General features: G+C 47.7%; 1 protein-coding gene across 41 annotated transcripts in view; it reads right to left on the bottom strand.

Moving 5' to 3' along the window:
• Positions 1-12,484: 12,484 nt before the first annotated feature.
• Positions 12,485-19,504, bottom strand: part of NT5C2 (5'-nucleotidase, cytosolic II) — an 80,845-nt gene continuing 73,825 nt past the window's right edge. For 40 of the 41 annotated variants that reach the window (XM_065552578.1, XM_065552599.1, XM_065552614.1 and 37 more), the window contains 5 exons: positions 18,595-18,765; positions 16,882-16,933; positions 16,449-16,509; positions 15,509-15,685; positions 12,485-14,555 (listed from right to left, as the gene is read on the bottom strand). In XM_065552578.1, coding sequence (XP_065408650.1) covers positions 14,313-14,555; positions 15,509-15,685; positions 16,449-16,509; positions 16,882-16,933; positions 18,595-18,765 — 704 coding nt within the window. In that variant the 3' untranslated portion in view covers positions 12,485-14,312. The remainder of the gene's footprint in view (positions 14,556-15,508; positions 15,686-16,448; positions 16,510-16,881; positions 16,934-18,594; positions 18,766-19,504) is intronic. The other variant, XM_065552582.1, reaches the window with a different exon arrangement.

Below are 19,504 nucleotides of genomic sequence, written 5' to 3'. Positions count from 1 at the left end.
TGGAAAGCCAGCCAAGGGACTTGGGATGGGTTGCACAGCTGCTTGGTCAGATGTGTGTATGCAGAGTAATGAATTACCATGTTACATGCCTGTTACACCTCACAGACTTCATTCACATTATCTCTACCTAGACTGCAGAACAAGGTTTGCTGGTAGAATTCCATAGAAGCTTCAGCTGTGTAAACCCAGATCTCCAATTGAGATAGATGGTGCATGTGGCTACTGTCTGCCCACCCTCCAACTCTCTTTCCACACTGCACTGCTCCAGAAATGGCTTTTACTTGGATTCTGTTTGCTGAAGAAGGTGGCATTTGTTTGGCTTCTTCCCTGGAGCCATCATATTGATTTATCAGATGATGTCCAGGTGAAGGTTGGCCCACGCCAGTGTCTCTCCCAGCTTTGGTGTTTGCTCTCGGTGAGTGCTAGTATTTGTGACTAGTTCTCATGCCTCTCATCTTCCTGTGCCCTAAACCCCTAATCATTTAGCCAAGTTCTAGTATTTAGGGCTGTCCCTCTTACCTCCCAGGAGCCTTTTTTTTATAACATCAAAATAAAACTAACCAGGATAGAAATTCTCAAGCAGCCCCGTTTGGATTGTCTTCTTTTTAGTGGAGGCTGTTTTAATTCTTCGAGTGCGATATCCCTCACCCGCTTGTGGGCTGCTGAACTGGAAGGAGTGTAATGCTGCCCCGGAGTTGCCTTTACTCCTTTTCAGTGCACTGAATTGTCAGTCCATCCCTAAGCATTATCTTGATGATGTGCGTCCATTCTTCTCTTCGATATATCAAATAAGCCCCTGCCTTACTTCCTGCCCTCCCTCCCCCTTGGTACTGCAACGGACGGTATCAAAATCATCAGCGGAGTTTCCATGGTTTAAACAAACGGGTCTGTGTTGCAGGGCCTGGAGTTGGCTTCCGGTAACTGTCATTTTATGCTCTAGAAAAGGGATGACTTTAATAGACATGAGTTATAATTAAAGCCCAGTGGAAAAGCCAGCTGACTGCTTCTTAATGGCTGCTAAACGCCGTTCAGCTGGTTTCAGAACTTTTTCTCCACTGAATCATAGAATATCAGGGTCGGAAGGGACCTCAGGAGGTCATCTAGTCCAACCCCCTGCTCAAAGCAGGACCAATCCCCATCATCCCAGCCAGGGCTTTGTCAAGCCTGACCTTAAAAACCTCTAAGGAAGGAGATTCCACCATGTCCCTAGGTCACCCATTCCAGTGCTTCACCACCCTCCTACTGAAAAAGTTTTTCCTAATATCCAACCTACACCTCCCTCTCTGCAACTTGAGACCTTTACTCCTCGTTCTGTCATCAGGTACCTCTGAGAACAGTCTAGATCCATCCTCTTTGGAACCCCTTTTCAAGTAGTTCATAGAATCATAGAATCATAGATTATAGGACTGGAAGGGAGCTATCATTGATTATAGTTGAAAGCAGCTATCAAATCCCCCCTCATTCTTCTCTTCTGCAGATTAAACAATCCCAGTTCCCTCAGCCTCTTCTCATAAGTGATGTGCTCCAGCCCCCTAATCATTTTTGTTGCCCTCTGCTGGACTCTGTCCAATTTTTCCACATCCTTCTTGTAGTGTGGGGCCCAAAACTGGACACAGTACTCCAGATGAGGCCTCACCAATGTCAAATAGAGGAGAATGATCACGTCCCTTGATCTGCTGGCAATGCCCCCCACTTATACAGCCCAAAATGCCGTTAGCCTTCTTGGCAACAAGGGCACACTGTTGACTCATATCCAGCTTCTTGTCCACTGTAACCCTTAGGTCCTTTTCTGCAGAACTGCTGCCTAGCCATTCGGTCCCTAGTCTGTAGCAGTGCATGGGATTCTTCCGTCCTAAGTGCAGGCCTCTGCACTTGTCCTTGTTGAACCTCATCAGGTTTCTTTTGGCCCAATCCTCTAATTTGTCTAGGTCCCTCTATATCCTATCCCAACCCTCCAGCGTATTATCTACCACTCCTCCCAGTTTAGTGTCATCTGCAAACTTGCTGAGAGTGCAGTCCACGCCATCCTCATAACTGACAGGCCTTCCATTCCTTTGTGTGCCAGCATGCATCACTTTCTGCTGAGCATCCCCAAGGACACATGGGGAGGGAGGCTGCTAATTGCCCCAAACAAAGGACTGGTTTGCATTCAGCTTTCTGCTCCAGTGAAACAGGGACTGGTCTTCATCGCTGCTTGGCCCTCCAGAATGATACAGGCTCTGATTCGTAAGAGAAGGGTACTGTATCCAGAACAAGGGGTGACAGCCAGTTGTTGGCTTTTAATCAAGGGGCTTTTCATGACAGTCAAATGCCGAGGAGCCAGACTGTCTTGCAATGGCAGTGTTCGACTCACATGTACTAGTGGAGAAGCAGCATCCCCTAAGACAGCAGGTCTGTGGCTTCCAGCCATCACTGTGAGGAGCATGCAGGGGGTGGAACAATGTGTGGCATAGACACCGGGGCCCAGATCCACAAAAAGGTAATGAGTTTCCTCACTTCCATTGATCTCAGTGGAAGTTAGGAGCTAAAATACACTTGTGAATCTGGGCCTGGGTTCCTAACAGGTCACCTTTTCTTTGTAGTGCAGCCACTGTATTGTAGCTTCCTTGCTCCTGGAAATTATGTTCTGAGAGCATCTCTGGTTACCCTCAACAGGGTCCAAAGAGCCTTGTTGGCTGTAGCCTTAATGGATCATGTACGTAGGTGCTGCTGTGGCTTGGAAGATGGCCACAGTCATTTTCACGCCCCCAGGAAAGTTTGCTTGGCAAATCTTGTTTCCAAGTATCCGCGGGGGAGGGAAACTTACACTGCAACATCCCATCCTTCCCATGACGCACGGTATTGCAATGTCACTGAGTCAAAGCCTGGAAAGTGACACGGCTGTTTCGGGTTCCTGGCCCAGCTGTGTGCAGTAAAATGCTAACGCACTCTAGCTTAGTCTAGACATTACTGTGAACTGGAGCTGCAGGAAGTTCACTGAAGCTGGAGCTAGCAGTGGAGTTAACTGAGGAGCGAACACCTAACTGAGTTATTTATAGCCAGCATTGTAGTGAGCTGAAAACCTGACAAATGTTTGTTCTGGGGGGGAACAATCTACTATTGTTGGTTTTAAGTTAATCTGAACGCTCTTTCACCTGCAGTAAGGACATTGTCTCCCCATGGTGTTTAGAGATGTTTTCTCCTCTGCCCTATAGCAACTGGCTTAACCCTAATGCTGCAGGATCGTGAGGTGTCTCTGGTGTCCACATTGGCCTCTGATTTGAATGGCCGCTTTGAGGCATCTTGCTACAGCCTGCCCTATGTGTGTCTTTGTGGGTTGATGGTAGTTTGTCTGGAGGCAGTGATCATGGCACCAGCAAGAGTTGTAGTTTTGAAGGAGAGAATTGAAGTATCAGCTGCCCAGTTGTCATAAAACCAAAGATGACAGAACCTATCGGGGGCTTGTTCTTTATTGGTCATGGAATGTGAATGTTCTGGCTCCTCACCTATGCTTTAGGAGGCCCCACTTCAATGCTTATTCAATGCTGCTTAATAGTTTAATGAAGCTAAGATAGCCCAGTTATGCGTGGCAGAAGGGTCCTTGGCCCACGCGCAGTAGTTCCCACCCAACGGTAGCAGAGAGAGAAGACTATTTCCCTGTGCAGTGTTAATGTCTGCAATGGTAATGCTGCGTTTTGAACGGTGCCCGCTGTAGCATTCATATGCATCAGGAGAAATGTTCCCGTTCTGGCTGCGGGGAGATGGGAAGGGACCTTGTTCGGGGCATCTTGACCTATCGGGCTGTAGTTCATGTCCATTCCTTAGGGGCCTGTGTGTGTTCCTGCAGCGTATCACACCAGCAATCAGATCGCCCTGCTGGGGAAAGCTGTTCATCTGCTCTTCTGGCTGACCGCCGCCCAGGCTCTGGACTTGAGCTGTGATAAGGCCTGCTTCCAAAAGCAGCATCTATCGGCTCCAGCCCAGCTTCATCACAGGGAATTCTAGCGAATGCTTTTCAGGCAAGAATTCAATCTTGCAGCTTAATCTCCGAACAAGGCCAGAGCGAGGGGAGTTGGGAGAAGACAGCTGCATGTCCCAGGAGCTAGTTGACGTGGGAAAGGGTTGACATGCTAAGATTTGGGCTGCTTGCTGCTGGACTGCCAAACTGCATCAAGCAAACACGGACTTGAAGAGCAAGAGTAAAGAGTTGCTCATTTCCTGGGTTTATGAAAAACTTCTGAAGCCAGCTTGGAACTTTATGGCACATGCAGGAGCAGAGCAGAACTACTGGTGGCCCGGGGTGGGATCTGTGCTGCAGTCACTTGGTGGGTGTTCGTCTGACTCTTCCTGCCACTTTCCCAGCAGCAAGTTAGGGTCAAATAGTTTCCGTAACTCCAGCTCCTAGAGGAGGCTTCTCCACATCCCATAGTCATAAATAGTCTGTTGTTTGGAAGTGGGCTATTTGTGGAGAGCATTTTGAAAGACGCAATATTTTAAGCTGTTCCATCATCCCCAGGAAAACTTCAGGGACTTTCAATCTGCTGAGCTAACGCTTAAAAAATTCACGTCTAAACTTGGAGAACAACTTTTAAACATAGTAAATCCTGCCATGGCCTCATCTTGAAAGGGCCAGTGACCTTTCGAATCCTCCTTGTTCGCTCTTCATTTTTCATAATAACATCTTTGAGCTTGGGAATTACTGGATCTGTCAGAGTGGGGGACAAGGAAGAGCCACTCCCCGACTTCTCCTGATTCCCACAGCAACTGGGAAAGGACTGTTAGGAGTCTCCATGGGCCTCAGCTACACAGGCCAGATCTGGATCCAAAAGTCAAAGAGGAGAGATGCAAGCTCCATGGTTTTTGTTACACCTGTTCTGCAGCTACGGGCCGGCCCCAAAGTCAGATCTAGTCCAACTTCTACCCTGGTGCGGGTGTTCACATGATCTAAATGAAATCTTAAGGGGACAAGGTGAAAATAAGCTCACTTCAGAGGCATGGCGACTTGGTTACATTCCGTATAGGGTGTGCCTGTTTCTTTCCTCCAACTCTGAATATGGCTTCACCCATCTTGGTACAAATTGCCCCAGGCGGCCTGCAGACCCAGCTGCTCTGATCTCTTTGCCCCCCTACAAGCTTGGGCTCAGCCCCAGATTTGATCTTGAGTCACTTTATACCCAAGAAACACCTGACAAAGTGAGACTTGAGCTGCCCCACAGGGCACAGAAAGGGGCTTGGCTTTGTTGAGTGGACTAGAAAAGCTGCTGGAGCCCTTGACTGGACTGCAGTACCCAGGCGGCAGCAGCAGCATCGCTTAGTAACTGCAGGTGCTGCACCATCGCCGCCCCCAGCCTGGCATGCTGGAAATGCTCCATCCAAGCAGTTTGCAAAACACCATCTGTGAAACTTGAACATAAGGAGTCTCCCTTCTCACTGCTGCTTTTAAAAGGGAAAGCTGTTCAAAATGCAGGAGCTACTCATACTTTAAGGTCAGAAGGGACTATTCTGATCATCTAGTCTGACCTCCTGCACAACGCAGGCCACACAATCTCACCCACCCACTCCTGTAACAAACCCCTAGCCTATGTCTGAGTTACTGAAGTCCTCAAATCGTGGTTTAAAGACCTCAAGGTGCAGAGAATCCTCCAGGAAGTGACCCGTGCCCCACGCGGCAGAGGAAGGCGAAAAACCTCCAGGGCCTCTGCCAATCTGTCCTGGAGGAAAATTCCCTCTCGACCCCAAATATGGCGATCAGCTAAACCTGGGGCATGTGGGCAAGACTCACCAGCCAGAACCCAGGAAAGAATTCTCCCCACCCATAACAATACCAAGGTGAATTGTACTGTTGTATTAACGTCAGTCAGCTACTTAAATGGCCATTGATGTCACGTAGGTAAACAGGTGAGGAACCTGGAAACCATGCTAACCAAGGCCAGGATAATGGTGACATGAGTTAAGGGGGGCATGGGCCTCTCTCTGAAATACAGCGCAAAACCTCCATTGCTTACAGCGCTGGAGTTATTTCAACCATTCTGCAAGGACAGTAGAGACTAGAACATGGCCTCTCAACCCATGGGTCATGGCCCAAAATTTAGGGTGCCAGAATATGTCAAAGGATCATTCCACCCAGGCTAAATTTGTGTGTGGCACTGTGTCCCCATGTGCCAGGTTAAAGTGTAACTCTCACAAATTTGACCTGCCCAGCATCCCATGGAGGGGGCCCAGTCAAAGTGAGCGTTACTGCACCCTTGGAGGTCGCAACACCTGGAGCAGGGAGCTAAGCCCAGCCAATGCCATGGGACAGGTGTCACCACAGGGGTATGCACAGGGTACTTATTTAGTACGTTAGTGTGTCTAATATATAGCAGGGGTAAGACACATTTAGTAAGGCTTTAAATCTCTAAAGCTATTTACTGGGTGGCAACAGGCCATCACGGTTTGCAAATGGGTCTTGAGCCCATAAAAGGTTGAGAACCACTGGCTAGAAGAGTGAGCCAAGAACCTGGGCTAAGCCCAGTGGGTGAGCTAGGGAGTGTTCACGTACGCATACACACAGTAGATTTTATTTATTTATTTTAGGTTTATAATTAGCCAGCCAGTGGTCCTAAAGAGAGTGTGAGTGCGATCAAGTGTTACTCTTGCCTTTAAGATTTATTTTGAGAAGTAAAAAGAGGGGTGAGTAGGATAAAATTGTCTTTGGCTTTCCTTAGTGTAGTATGAAAAGGAGGGGGAGATGCTGTGGGTGCTGGAGAAATCCCACTGCACTACCTTTTGGCTTTACTAAGCGACCCTAGCTCCAGTATACATACCACTCTCCAGGTTAAGTTTATCACAGTGACGAGCCTCCTTTCAGACAGAAGTTTTTAAAGATCAGCTGCAGTTTGGATTGGCCCTTCACCCTGCTGCACGTGAAGCCCCAATTCCGGGTGGGATAGGAAAGTTCTGAAGCAGTGGGATATTGCATCTTCTACAAGATTGTCTAGTAGCCTAACATCAGAGCAAGCTAGCCTAGATCCTCTAGGCCAGACATGTGACGTATGGCCTAGAAAGACAGACTAGCTTCTTCTCAAGTGCCCCTTCCAATACTGTCATTTCCCCAGCAGCCTGCTTGGTAACTCTGTGAGCGATCTGAAGGCCATAATTCTCTCTCTCTCCATTTTATTACTCATGAACTGACTAGCTGGCTAGGCCCACACTCCTGCACAGCACAACGCATGGTAACGTATCCTGTCCCTCTCTTCCAACGCACCTGGTGTGGGTGCACAGGCTGTGACTTTCATAAGCCCTGAGCTGCCATACTCTGTCCTTCAAGAGAATTCCCAGTGTTCAGTATCCGCAACCTCTTGGTAGAGAGAGGTATAAATGCGAGATGGAAAAATTGACTCTGGCTTAGAGCAAGACCAGTGGAATTCCAGCAGGGGGCAGCATAAGCCAAAGAACCCACTCTAAACCCTCCATAGTGAGAAGCGGAATGAGAGGGACCAAGTCCATGTATGGTCAAAGAGGAAGCCAAGAGCAACTCTACCACTAGTGAATGGAAGCCCCTGCCTCACGGGGCAGATGGTAGGGAGAGAAGAATGGTCCATGTTAGGGCGCTGGTCTTTCAGAACTGCTTCGGGAAACCCCCTCGCCCCAGTGTGGCTGCTGGAGATGAATCAGAGCTTGCCTAAACTCCTGTCCACTGCAGCCTGTGAAAGGACTGGGACAGCTAGTGATAACAGAGCTATCGTGTTAGGGTGACCAGATGTCCCTATTTTATAGGGACAGTCCCGATATTTGGGGCTTTTTCTTATATAGGTGCCTATTACCCCCCCCCCCTTGTCCTGATTTTTCACACTTGCTGTCTGGTCACCCTATCTCTTGTGAACATGGAGCTGGAGGCTGCTGGCAGCTCTTTTGTCCTAGGACTCCACCTACAACCCATTTCTTTTCAGCAGAGGGATGGTGTCATTTTCCCCCAAAAAAGGTCACTTGGCTATCCCACCTCTTCCACAGTCAATGAATCGCCACTGCCCAAGCACTGAGGCTGTGCTAACTACACCATCCCTCAGCCTATGGGCCTGGCAGCGGAGTGACAGATTCTTTATTAATGAGCTGGTTGTGAGGCTGAAGGGTGACAGACTGCCACATTCCCTATCTCCTTCCTAAGATCCCTGCTGGGGGGCAGGGTGGGTGAGGCTATGTCTAAAGGTGAGGGAGAATTCCAGTTACCACAGCTCATGCAGGACTTCGCTTCTCTCCCACCATTGCCATGGTGGGAGGTGGGCAGTGGTTTGTCTAAATGAGGTGCCTACCTAAGCTGAGATCCCCTGAGTTTTCAATGGGACATTGAACTGATGGTCTGAAACAAGGCCAAGCAAAGTCAGCCCGCAGAGAGGCAGAGGTGACCTTTGTACGGCTAAGACCGATGTGGACAAAGAAATTGCTCCATGGTATGGCAGGTCAGGCACAAAGTGTGAGACGTGCAGTGTGGAACTGTGATCCAGCCCTGGCAAGAAGAGGGACCAACCCTGAAAATCAGTTGGGCCATGTCTGTGCTTGCATGACCAGGAACACTTTCTGTCCGGCCAGTCTCCTTCTCCCAACTCCTTTTGGCTGGAAGACGGGTCAATAGATTCCAAGGCCAGATGGGACCATTGTGATCATCAGATCTTACTTCCTGCATCACACAGGCCATAGCACTGCCCCAAACTAATTCCTAGAGGAGCTCTCTTAGCAAAACAGCCAAGCTTGATTTTACAGTTGTCAGTGATGGCAAATCCACCTTGTTCCAATGATTAATTACACACTCTCAAAAATGTATGCCTTGGGTCCAGTCTGAATGGGTCTAGTTTCAACATCCAGCCACTGGATTATGCCATACCTTGCTCTGGTAGCGGGAAAAACCCAGTAGTAACTACTTATTCCCCATGTCATTGCTTACCACTGTACGCAAGGGTTGTCTTGCAAGAATTGCTTTGGCAAAGCAGTGGGATGCGCCTGACGACTCAGTTTTGACTTTCTGCTGCTATGAGTCTATATAACGGTGAGTAAACACCTTCGTCGGGAAGTTACTTCCACAGGAAGAGCTGGTGGTGTAGCAGGGCTCCTCTTGCTGCATCTGTTGGGTGAGCAAGAGAAAGGCACCCTGGTTTGTGGGGGAAGGGGAGTGTTGGCCTCTAGTACTTTGATTGCATCCTGAAGTGGCCCAGGATATATTTAGAAGGAATTTGGTGCTTTCTTAGTTTTGTCATCCTTTTTTACCTTTTGGTTCTGTGCACTGGGGAGGAGGATGTAAATTATATTAGGGGGATTAACGTCTGCTCCAATTCCCGAGGCTAGAACCCCAACGGGACTGAGGTACTGCCCTTCCAGAGCTGTACGTTCAAAATGTTGAGCCTCAGCATCCCTGCTCCGCTGCTGCCTCGCCTGAAGTTCTGTCAATAAAATCCCCAGGGCTTCTCACCAGCTGGCAGTGATCATGCACCCAGCCCCATTGGTCTTCATAGCTGTGGCCTAAGACCCACAGAGAGCCTCACCTGCCTATTCCCTGTGTGGGACCTGAGCCCATATTTTCAGAGGCTGCCTGACAGCCTGGATCCTGCCCAAAACACCCCTCGTTGCGGTGGCTTCACTCCTGCCTTGTGTTAGCTCAAGGATTAGAACCACATCCCCAGTCTGTGGGAGACCCAGGTTCAACGCCTTCCACGGCCTGCTGGGTAGGGATTCAACTCCGGTCTCCTGTGCACTGGCCTTTGGTGTATTCTTCAGCAGGTCTCTGTGTCTGTCTCTCCTGTTCCACTTGACATAAGGGTTTGGACCAGCGTGTGCCTGACTAGCCTGAGGGCTAGGGCGCTCACAGGGACGTGGGGAGTGTGTTCAAGGCACTGTTCCACATGGCAGAGGTGGGAATTGAATCTGCCTCTCCCACCTGAGGGGTTAGTGGTCTAACCTCTGGGCTAAAGGGAACTGCCGCCTCCTCTTGTTTGTCAGAAGGGGGCTCAGGCACCAACATTCCAGGAGCTGGTTCATGCCTGTGAATCCCAGGCAGACCCAGATGCCTCCCTCTGGCCTGGACGTAGGCACCTAATTCTCTTGCAGGAGAGGGACTTGGATCACACCCCTATCCTTGGCCTTTCCTATTGGCTAGTTTAGGTGGCACCTTCCTCCGCTTGCTGTGAAGCCCTTTCTTCCGTGCAGGGACAATGGGTGGGACAAGATTCTCAGTAGGGAAATCTAATTGTCTGGCCTCCAAAGCATGCACAGGTGCCCTTCGTTTAGCCCTATGACCTCACTCCCATTCCTGGTTTTTTTTTATTAGTTGTCCCCCTGTGGATCCTCCCCTTATGCTGGGGGGAGGTCCTTTCGCAGTGGGCGGGCAAAGTATCCTGCTGGATACCAACAGGCTCCAAAGCATGTGCATACAACACCTGCACTGGTCTGGGCCTCTCCTTCGTAGGGCTGACTTGAGAATACCCAGGCCATAGTTTATGGTCACTTAAAGGAAGGCAGCTGCTGTCCTGGCAGCCCGTACAAACAACAGGGAAGGGCACCTAAAGTTAGGTGTTGAAACACTCAGCCCACATCCTCATTGTGGATCTAGTCCTTTGCTCTTTCTGAGCTACAATAAAGGAGAGGTTTCAGAGGAGCAGCCGTGTTAGTCTGTATCCGCAAAAAGAGCAGGAGTACTTGTGGCACCTTAGAGACTAACAAATTTATTAGAGCATAAGCTTTCGTGGACTACAGCCCACTTCTTCGGATGCATGAATGAGAGTAACTCCTGGATGTCTTGCTCCTTTGCAGCCGGCTACAGTCGTGGAGTGCGCCTCCGCAGAACGGTATGACAAGGAGAGGCTAATGCAGAAGTAGAGTCAGGGGGAAGCTTTTCCTCTTCTGTTAATCTGCTTCACATGTAAGGAAGCAGGAACAAGCCCTTAGTTTTGGGGTTTGTTTCACAACCTTCTTCTGTCAACAGACTCTGTGAACAGACTCTTTAGGGGATAAGATTATATATGCTCAGTAGATATGCATGTGTATAGAAAACTCTTTACAGGTACAGGGTGAGTTCTGTCTACACTACTATATCCAGTTGTATTTGCCTAGTTGTACTTTTTACAGTTATTCAGTAGCTACTACAACTCTAGGAAGATTTCAGGGCTTGCTTGCAATGGAGCCTGGTCACTCAAAGAGAAAAAACCAGCCTCAATAGGGTTTACATGAATGAGGCTTCAGGTAGCTCAATTTAAAGCAACTTGTATAATTACATGAACTGGGAACGTTATCATAAAAACCTGCCGGATCAGTTCTACTGTTGTAGGGATCAGTAATACAAACAATTACAAAACTTCTTAATTTCCTGGAGGGGGCGATGTTGCACTTCCCAATGAGACCATCATTGAACTCCAACGGCAGATCAGCTAATCTTCCTGAGGTATTACTGCACAACCGTGCAGTGATGTGATGCCTGAATCCAGAGTGCAAACGGGCTTTTTGCTTTCATTTAGGCTACGTTTTGAATTCTGTTTCAGAGGAGGAAAAGAAAGCATCAGGTAATCTGCACCAGTAGGATATTTATTGCTTATCAACCGGCAGTTGTCTGATTTGTTCTGAAGCCATATGGTATCATCCTCACTCCTACAAACCGAGACAAAACAGTGTTGCTACTAGGGCACTGCCTCATGAAAGGTTTAACCTGAGAATTTACTTAAACACATTTGATCTGGGCTATGTTAAAATGCGGGTAAAATCCCCAGCTCTGCTGGAGCAATTGGGGAAAAACTCCCCAAACCCTGCCCCAGCTTTTCCAACAGGAACATTTATCCCCACGCTTCTGCCCCACCAAAATATCCCTGTTTTCCCTTAAATCTCATGGGGCCTCAAGGGACACTGTAGGAGGTTCTGCACCAGCTCTGAGGGCCCTTCCCTGGTATTAGACAAACACTGGGGAGTGTTTAGCAGTGGTGGTGGGAGGAGGTAGACGTGTGTCCTTCTCCCCCTCATACTAACCAGAACAGGCGAAACCTCGGCAGATGGAGGGGAACCAGTGCCATAGAAATATCTGACCCAGATGCAGGAAGGGGTGGTCTGCGTGTAGCTGCTGGTGGGGGAGCAATTATCTCACAAGTCTTTAAAAATAGTTTCTAAATCCATTCACTGTGAACCTGTTCCATCCCTCCAACCAGCGCAAAAAAAACGTGTAGCTGACCTGATAGTTTCACACAATATCACATCTCCGTTACTGAATGCAATGGCTTAGTGTTGATTTTCATCCTTAATCATAGGATTTCAAGTTATCATCTTCCTTCCCTGAAGACATCTTCTGTCCCTTTCAGGAGGAGGCCGGATACTGTCCTCCTTAAAACTTAGTGACAAAAGTGCTGGACAACATCTCTGAAAACCCAAACTCTCTGATGGTTTCCTGGCTCGCCAACACTTACCTAGCAAAATCTCTCCCCTTCACCCTGTTCAGCTGTGATGTGACAAGGACACCTTCCAGCAGCGATGCATAAACAAAGCGATAGGCCAATACTACTAGAACCATCATGGTTTATTGACTTGTAGGCCTGACATACCAGCAATAGCACCTCCTGCTGGTTTGTTTTTCACTGTATGTTACACTGGCATAAGATCAAATGCAATTATGAGATTGAACCAAAAGGTCTAATTCTTTAAAACCAGGCCCCCGTTCTGTATCTTTCACAAATGAATGGCAGTTTGGAATAAGCTACAGCGCACCCATGACAGGTAGTAAATGGCACTGCACAGTTAACATAGCTGTACTGCATACCACACCTTACAGGGAATGGTAACACAAGGGATTTGTGTTTAAGTTAACACCAGGCGGAGGCCCAAAGGGCACAGACAGGACACTGAGAACTGTTTGCAGGACAAATGAAGCAGACTGCACCATATTCATTTCTGAAATGGAGGTAGAGCCTGCAGCAACTGCAGGTGCCAGCACAGGAGCCTGGAGACTACAGCTATCTTGAGCCAAATCTCTTCCTCTTGGCTAAAGATGGAGCATTCAGGCTGGGACCTGTAGTCTCTATGTGCTACAGCTCCATGTGAAAGATGGGGCAGCTGCAAACTGTATTGTGGAATTGTATGGGTCACACAATTGGACCAGCCCTGCAGTATATGATCATATATATATATATATATATATATATATACACACACACACATGATCATACAGACAAACACCTGTCAGGGATGGTCTAGATAATACTTAGTCCTGCCATGAGTGCAGGGACTGGACTAGACGACCTCTGGAGGTCCCTTCCGGTCCTATGATTCTATAGTGTGGGCCAAGTTCAGGCTAGGATGGGTGGCCCAAGCGCACACTTCCACCCCAGATGCTGTTTGGCTTTTATATCTTTGGGATACGTTGGTGCTTTCCTTTCCTTTCTTAAAGCAGAGCAGAGAAAAAGTTAACAGAAATTGGGGGGGGGAAATAACTAACATACAATGTAAAGATACGATTTCAAGCTCGTTTGCTAATAATACTGGTTGAAAATATAGGGGGATTTGAGGAGGGGGGATAGATGAGAGCATTGCACAAGAGTCACTTGTTTTATAAATGTAACAGAAATCATGCATTACATGCCAATGATGAAAGAATTAAGTCTTTATCCACCAAGGGGAGGACAACAGACTTTCTGACAAACCCAAAACTACTGAATGCTAGTAAGTACCGGAATCCCACTGAAATCAGATGTTGCCAGAGTAATTTAGAACATTAAACCGCTTATAAGGGGAAACTTGTGCTTAGCAGAGGGTAAATTCAATGCTGGAAGCCATAACGTTTCCCTGGATACAATACAGTATTTGGTAGGGGTAGAATTTGTATCCAAAAAAACTGAGAGTTAAGAACAGTGGCACAACTCGCAGTAGGATTCTTGTCAGACCATTTTGTCTGCTACAGGGCACATTGCATCCTTCCTTCTCTGTGGAGACTGTACAAATTCCAAACCGTTCATAAGACACCATTCAATGAAAACCAAATGAATTGCACCAATGGGAAGAAAAAGGGAAAAACCATGCAGCATCCCTAATCTGTAACAGGGGAGGCTTTATAGACAACACTTGTGTGCTGTCCAGTCTGAACACACTGTTAGAATCGCCCGTAGTGCAGAATCCATTGGCCTTTTGAACCATCTGCAAAGAGCAGATTCACAAAATTAAAAACAAGGGGCTCCTCCTGATTAGTGTTAATTTTAAAAAGTTTTTGGAAACTTTCAAAATGTGCCTTTGAAAGAATCACATCCATTCCTCCTGGAACCGAACATGGGAATCCACTCCCGCTCATCACTGCCACAATCATGTTTTGTCTTCAGAGAGGCTTCCATTTTTCCTTCCTATTCCTCTTCCTCCTCCTCTTCCTCTTCTTCATCATCATCCTCATCATGGCAATGTGTGATTTCCTGAGGAGTCTGGGGGAAAAGGTTAGGTGGTTTAATCTCACTGACTGACCGGGTCAGTTGATGCCGTTTGTAGTCGGAATCTTTGAAATCCACTGAGGTGCGGTTGCGTGTGGCCAGAGGTGACTCCTTTTCATTGATGTCAACATGAATGTGCTCCACCGTCGATTCATGTGGCATCTATACAAAAACAAGAGAGAGGACTGGACCTGTCTTATTGTCCCAGGAGGAATGCTGTGATCAGCCATGCAGATGCTCTCATTATTTCTCCAATAGATGCAGATACTAATGAAAAACAAGCGTCTGAAGTTTGTTAAATATGCTGTATGGATATGTAACCCTTGTGATTGTGACCAGAAAGGCGGGCCCCACCATGCTGTGTATGCTTGTAGCATTACAGAACTAATACTAAAACGCAGGTATGCCTGGGGGCTTTGGGCTGAAACTGACCCTAGTGAAATAGTTTTCACTACTCTTTAAAGCACATAGTGACTTTTCATGCTATCCATTCAGAACAAATTGGCCCGTTATCATCTGAAGCTTCCTGAGATAGCACAAGCCCGTGACACTGACATTAATATTAACATCAACATCAGTACTGAGGGCCAATAATTAGCCTCATTACAGCTTATGGGACTCTCCCATAGGAAAGCCAGTGTGGAGGACAGCAAAATTGGTAACTAGATCCAGTGTTATCCCTCTGTATGTCTTCTCACATCACTGCACGCATCCCCAACTCTATGCTGTTCTAGATGTGATTCTGAGGATGAGCTCCATGTCCTTTATTCTAAGCACCAATATTTTTCTTTTATAATTCCTCCTATCCCCACTGAGCAGCCGTCATTACTGCCTCTGGCTGGGAAGGTGGCCAGCTTTCGGGGTGGCCAGTGCCATCCTAGCAAGCAGGAGTCCATCACCCTCCACTAAAGAGCTCAGACACCTCCATAACAAGCTTAAGCGCCTCCAAGCCATAATATGAGAAGGTGAGTTTCCTATCTCTTCTGCACTACAGTAGTGATGTCCCCGAGTCCTTAACAGTGTTTATCTGGTTCTGCCAACACCACTCACTAGACAGTTCTAATGGCATTTGCCTGTCAGGACTGCTGCTGGTTTCTCAGTGGGTTACAACTCACCAGTACGTGGGCGGCTCTGAAGAGGTAGCTGAATGGATAGTACAGGAGGTTGATGAAAGATGCTGCATAGAGATCTGCATAACGCATCACCTGGCTGGCAAAGAGGGTCTGTCGTGAGCCGCTACGGAACAGGCTTCCCATCATCCCGTAGCACATGTCCATGTCGTGAGTAACTTTCTACAAGCAAAAGGCAGATTAAATGCTCTGGCCAGACAGAGAGCAACGCAAACTCAAACAGGGAAAAGACTGTCACATAACTGAGACATTCTGAGTTCCTGAGCTGCTCAGATTCTGCAGGGGTTCAGAATAGAGAGGCACTTAACAGGCTGTGTGTGTTCTAATAGCGAGACCCCACAGAATCCATATTTACATCTAATGTGGGGGAAAGTTGTACTGGAATCAATGACATTTCATCATAGCTGCAGCCATCCCACCAGGCTATGATGTCATCTGAACAGGGGTTGCCTGATCAGTAGATGGGAAACTTCCAGGGAACACCAAGAATGCTGCAGGAGGTGGTGACAGAAAGCCAGTGGGTGGCCCATCTGAGTCAATATGGAATCAATGCCCCAGAATGGTACCAAGGGGCACTATGCTTCTGCAAGTGCCACCTTTAGATCAGGCATAAAACCAAGGTCTTGACCATGGCATTCTTCCTAACAGTGCAAGTGCTACCCCAATGTCCTGGCCAGATTCCAACTGGGGTAATAACCTTCTGTCCTTTTTAATTTCAGTTGAGTGTGATATACTTTACTTCCCTGCTTAAGAAAGCTATTGTGTAATGCTGCTGTAATGTACGCATGCTGTAAGCTGCTGCATTCCACCCCAAAGGTGGCTGCATTTTAGTGCTGAGGGAAGTGATCCCGGTATACGGTTGTGTATCAGACTGTAAAGCACTTTGGGATCCTTCAGTGTGAAAAGGTGTTTTTATAATTGATACCTTAATACGTCTCTGGATGGAACTGATGTCAGGCCGTTCGTTGCTGCTACTGTCCAAATGCCTGGTTATAGAAGAAAAATTACACACCATTGTTTGAACATGTTTAGGAAACTAGGAGGCTTAGGGGTGGGGTATTTTGTGGTTAGGAAGAAATAGAGGAAAGAAGGCTAACTTTGTGGGTAGAACCCAGGATTACTAGAAGCCAGGACTCCTGAGATCAACTCCTGACTGTGCCACAGATTCATGGTGTGACCTTGAGCAAGTCATAACCATTATGTGCCTCAGTTTCCCCATGTGCTTACTTACAGGGGACTTGTTAGATTCATTATCTAACATTTGCAAAAGTGTATTAAGATCCTCAAATGGCAGCTGCTACTTGGTGGAGGGAAATTATTATTTATTATTATTATTATATGAATGTTGGAATACTCACTTGTAAAGCTCCGCCAAGAAAATGTCCAGACTCTGCAGCTCTTCAAAAAGGGCTGAATAATTCCAGAAAAGAGAAGAGGGTTAGAATGCGAAAACTGAAGAAGTGCCAAAAGCCAAAGCATCACATTTCCAGCTCTTCTCATAGGAGGCGGCTGTGGCCAGGAATGGAAAATAAAGCAGAGTGCGCAGCTGCTAGGGCTGACGTGCCGAGAAACAGGTGTCTAATCTAGATGGTTCAGATAAAGAGTTGAATGCAGACTGTGCAGGCCTGGCAGCGCTCAGGACTTGTTTTCTGGGACTGATCCCTGTTGCTTTAGGGCCCACACTGCATGTTTTAGATAAGTAAGTTCTTTGACATCAATGGGGCAATTTACGTGAGTAGGGCTACAGGACTGGGCCATTAAAGTGGTTCTACCCTGAAGGCAGTTCTGTCCTGTGTTGTGATTCCTGCTGCTGTCTGCAGCTGAATGGAACAAAGCTGGGTCCCAAATAAATGAAGTGAAAAATAGAGAAAAAAAAATAAAACAAGCTAAATGAAAACCGGAAGGCTGACAGCAGAGGGAGGTGACCCCCCTAGTCCAATACTGCAACTAATGCCACGCTAATTCCTCTAGAATACTGGTGAGCTGCTGTTCCAGCCATGGGAGAATGGGATCTTTGGCTTATCCTAGGGATTAAACATGGGAGCTGCTTTCACCTCAGACTTCCCCCTGCTCTGACCTCACACCTCCCCTATCACCTGCCTTCCCTGTCCTCATCTGCCCTGCGACTTTACATCACGAATAAGTACACTAAGTCTCTAAGCGTTTTAGAGCACCGCTGTTCCGCTGTTCCTCTGCAGCAACACGATTAAACACAACAAATGAGATCCGCATTGCTGCTGCCCTACAAGCAGCTCACCAGCAAAGGGGCTAGCCCAGTGACAGGGGAGATCTGTTCGTGCGTGAGGCTCAGGATGCGATTCAGGCATCACTTTGACACAGATGCCAATGGAGGAAGAGAAGTGGCGTGAGGGGGTGAGCTGCAGAAAGCAGCCCTCACTCTTAACTGACTGGAACGCCCTCCAGAGAGGGACTTTGCCAGTGGATCAGACACCATGATAAGAAGAACATAATCTGCTAACATACTTTTTAATGAATAACAAGCCATCTTCTAACAGGGCTTTTGAGAAGTGACTGTTTGATGGAGGGGTGTACTGATCCAGTCAGTGAAAGAGGTGTGGCTTATTAGGAAAAAATTACATGGGTTTGGAACACTTTAGCCCATCAGATCACAGCTTCTATCCATGCCACATAGAACTCATTTTAATACATAATGCAGCTGGAAATTTCATATCCCTCCACTGTGTCCAAATGCAAAAGGCCTAGCTCCATCCTCGCTAAGAGATGACAGTGTTACCAACAGCCAGGACTGTGATCTGAAAGGCTGACCAAGATTCCAATCTTTTCCCTCGGGTAATAGGACGGCATCAGCCCCTAACACAGATGTCAAAGGCAAGGGGAAGATCTCAGGAAAAAAATAAACAAAAGCAGATGCACACTGTCATAGAGCCCCTCCAAATCCTGCCCCAGCTTTTCCCCTTGACAACATACAAACAATACAATCTTGAGAAATAACACTAAAATCTCCCCCCCAGTTACAATAGACCAGCCGCAGTGAGGTCAATGTTGCTGCACCAGTGAAGTGACAGCAAAGTGGTTGCCTAGTTTCGTACAGCTTTTGTCAGTCCAGACATGCAGCTCCTGGGCTAGTTCGGGAATCACCAGGAAGGTCCTCCAGCCCTGACGTTTCTTGGACTTTAGGATGTCTCCAAAGATGTGGTCTCCAATGTACAAAATGTCTTTGCCCTTAGCCCCCAGCAGGTCACAGATTGTATCTGAAGAACCTGCGAGGGAATGAAAGCAGGATGGGTCAGCAATTGTGAACTGAAGGGAAAAATTTCTCACATTTCAGATGCTCACAACTCAGGCACATGCCTGTCACTGCAGTGCAAAAACAAGTGTCCAGTAATTGCAGCTACTCACAGAGCATACACTGACAGCCAAGACACAGGGAGCTGTGGGCTACAGACACAGCAAGTTGGCCTCTCTTCCCAGAAACCATCTTTGCCAAGTGTATTATCTCTGCTGGGCCAGAAAGCAGCATCCTTGGGGGTCTCCCCAAAGCCCCAGTCTGCTCCATATTAGCACATCACAACAGTAGCCAAGCACTTGCTGCTATTTGCACTACAGGAATGCCTGCACAAAGTGCTCAGTGCTGTGGTTCTCGGGCTGTGGGCAGTATATGGGGTGGGCAGTGCGGGCTCTCATCTTCCCCTGAAGTGAATGAGCCAGATCCTCTTCATGTGTCAGAAGAGCTGAGTTCCCTCATTCCCATTGCCCTTCCTTTGAAGCAACATGCGAACTGGGGCAGAGGATTCGGGGTGCACCTGGCAAGTGGCTGACCCTGGCATTGCAGTATGAAAACAGCTGAGAACTCCTGGCCAAGTCCCCAGTGTGCTAAAGCAGCCACTGCTCTCCCATGCCCTTTAAAATCCTTGCACAATACTGGATGATGAGCGGGTCCACCAGGTTACACTGAAGGACTTGCCGATCAGAAACACTACCATGGATTAACCTGACAAC

Source organism: Chrysemys picta, chromosome 7, assembly GCF_011386835.1.
Source record: "Chrysemys picta bellii isolate R12L10 chromosome 7, ASM1138683v2, whole genome shotgun sequence".
Taxonomy (NCBI): Eukaryota; Metazoa; Chordata; order Testudines; family Emydidae; genus Chrysemys; species Chrysemys picta.
The sequence above is the reverse complement of the archived record's forward strand: the minus strand, read 5'-3'. Positions and strand labels throughout refer to the sequence as shown.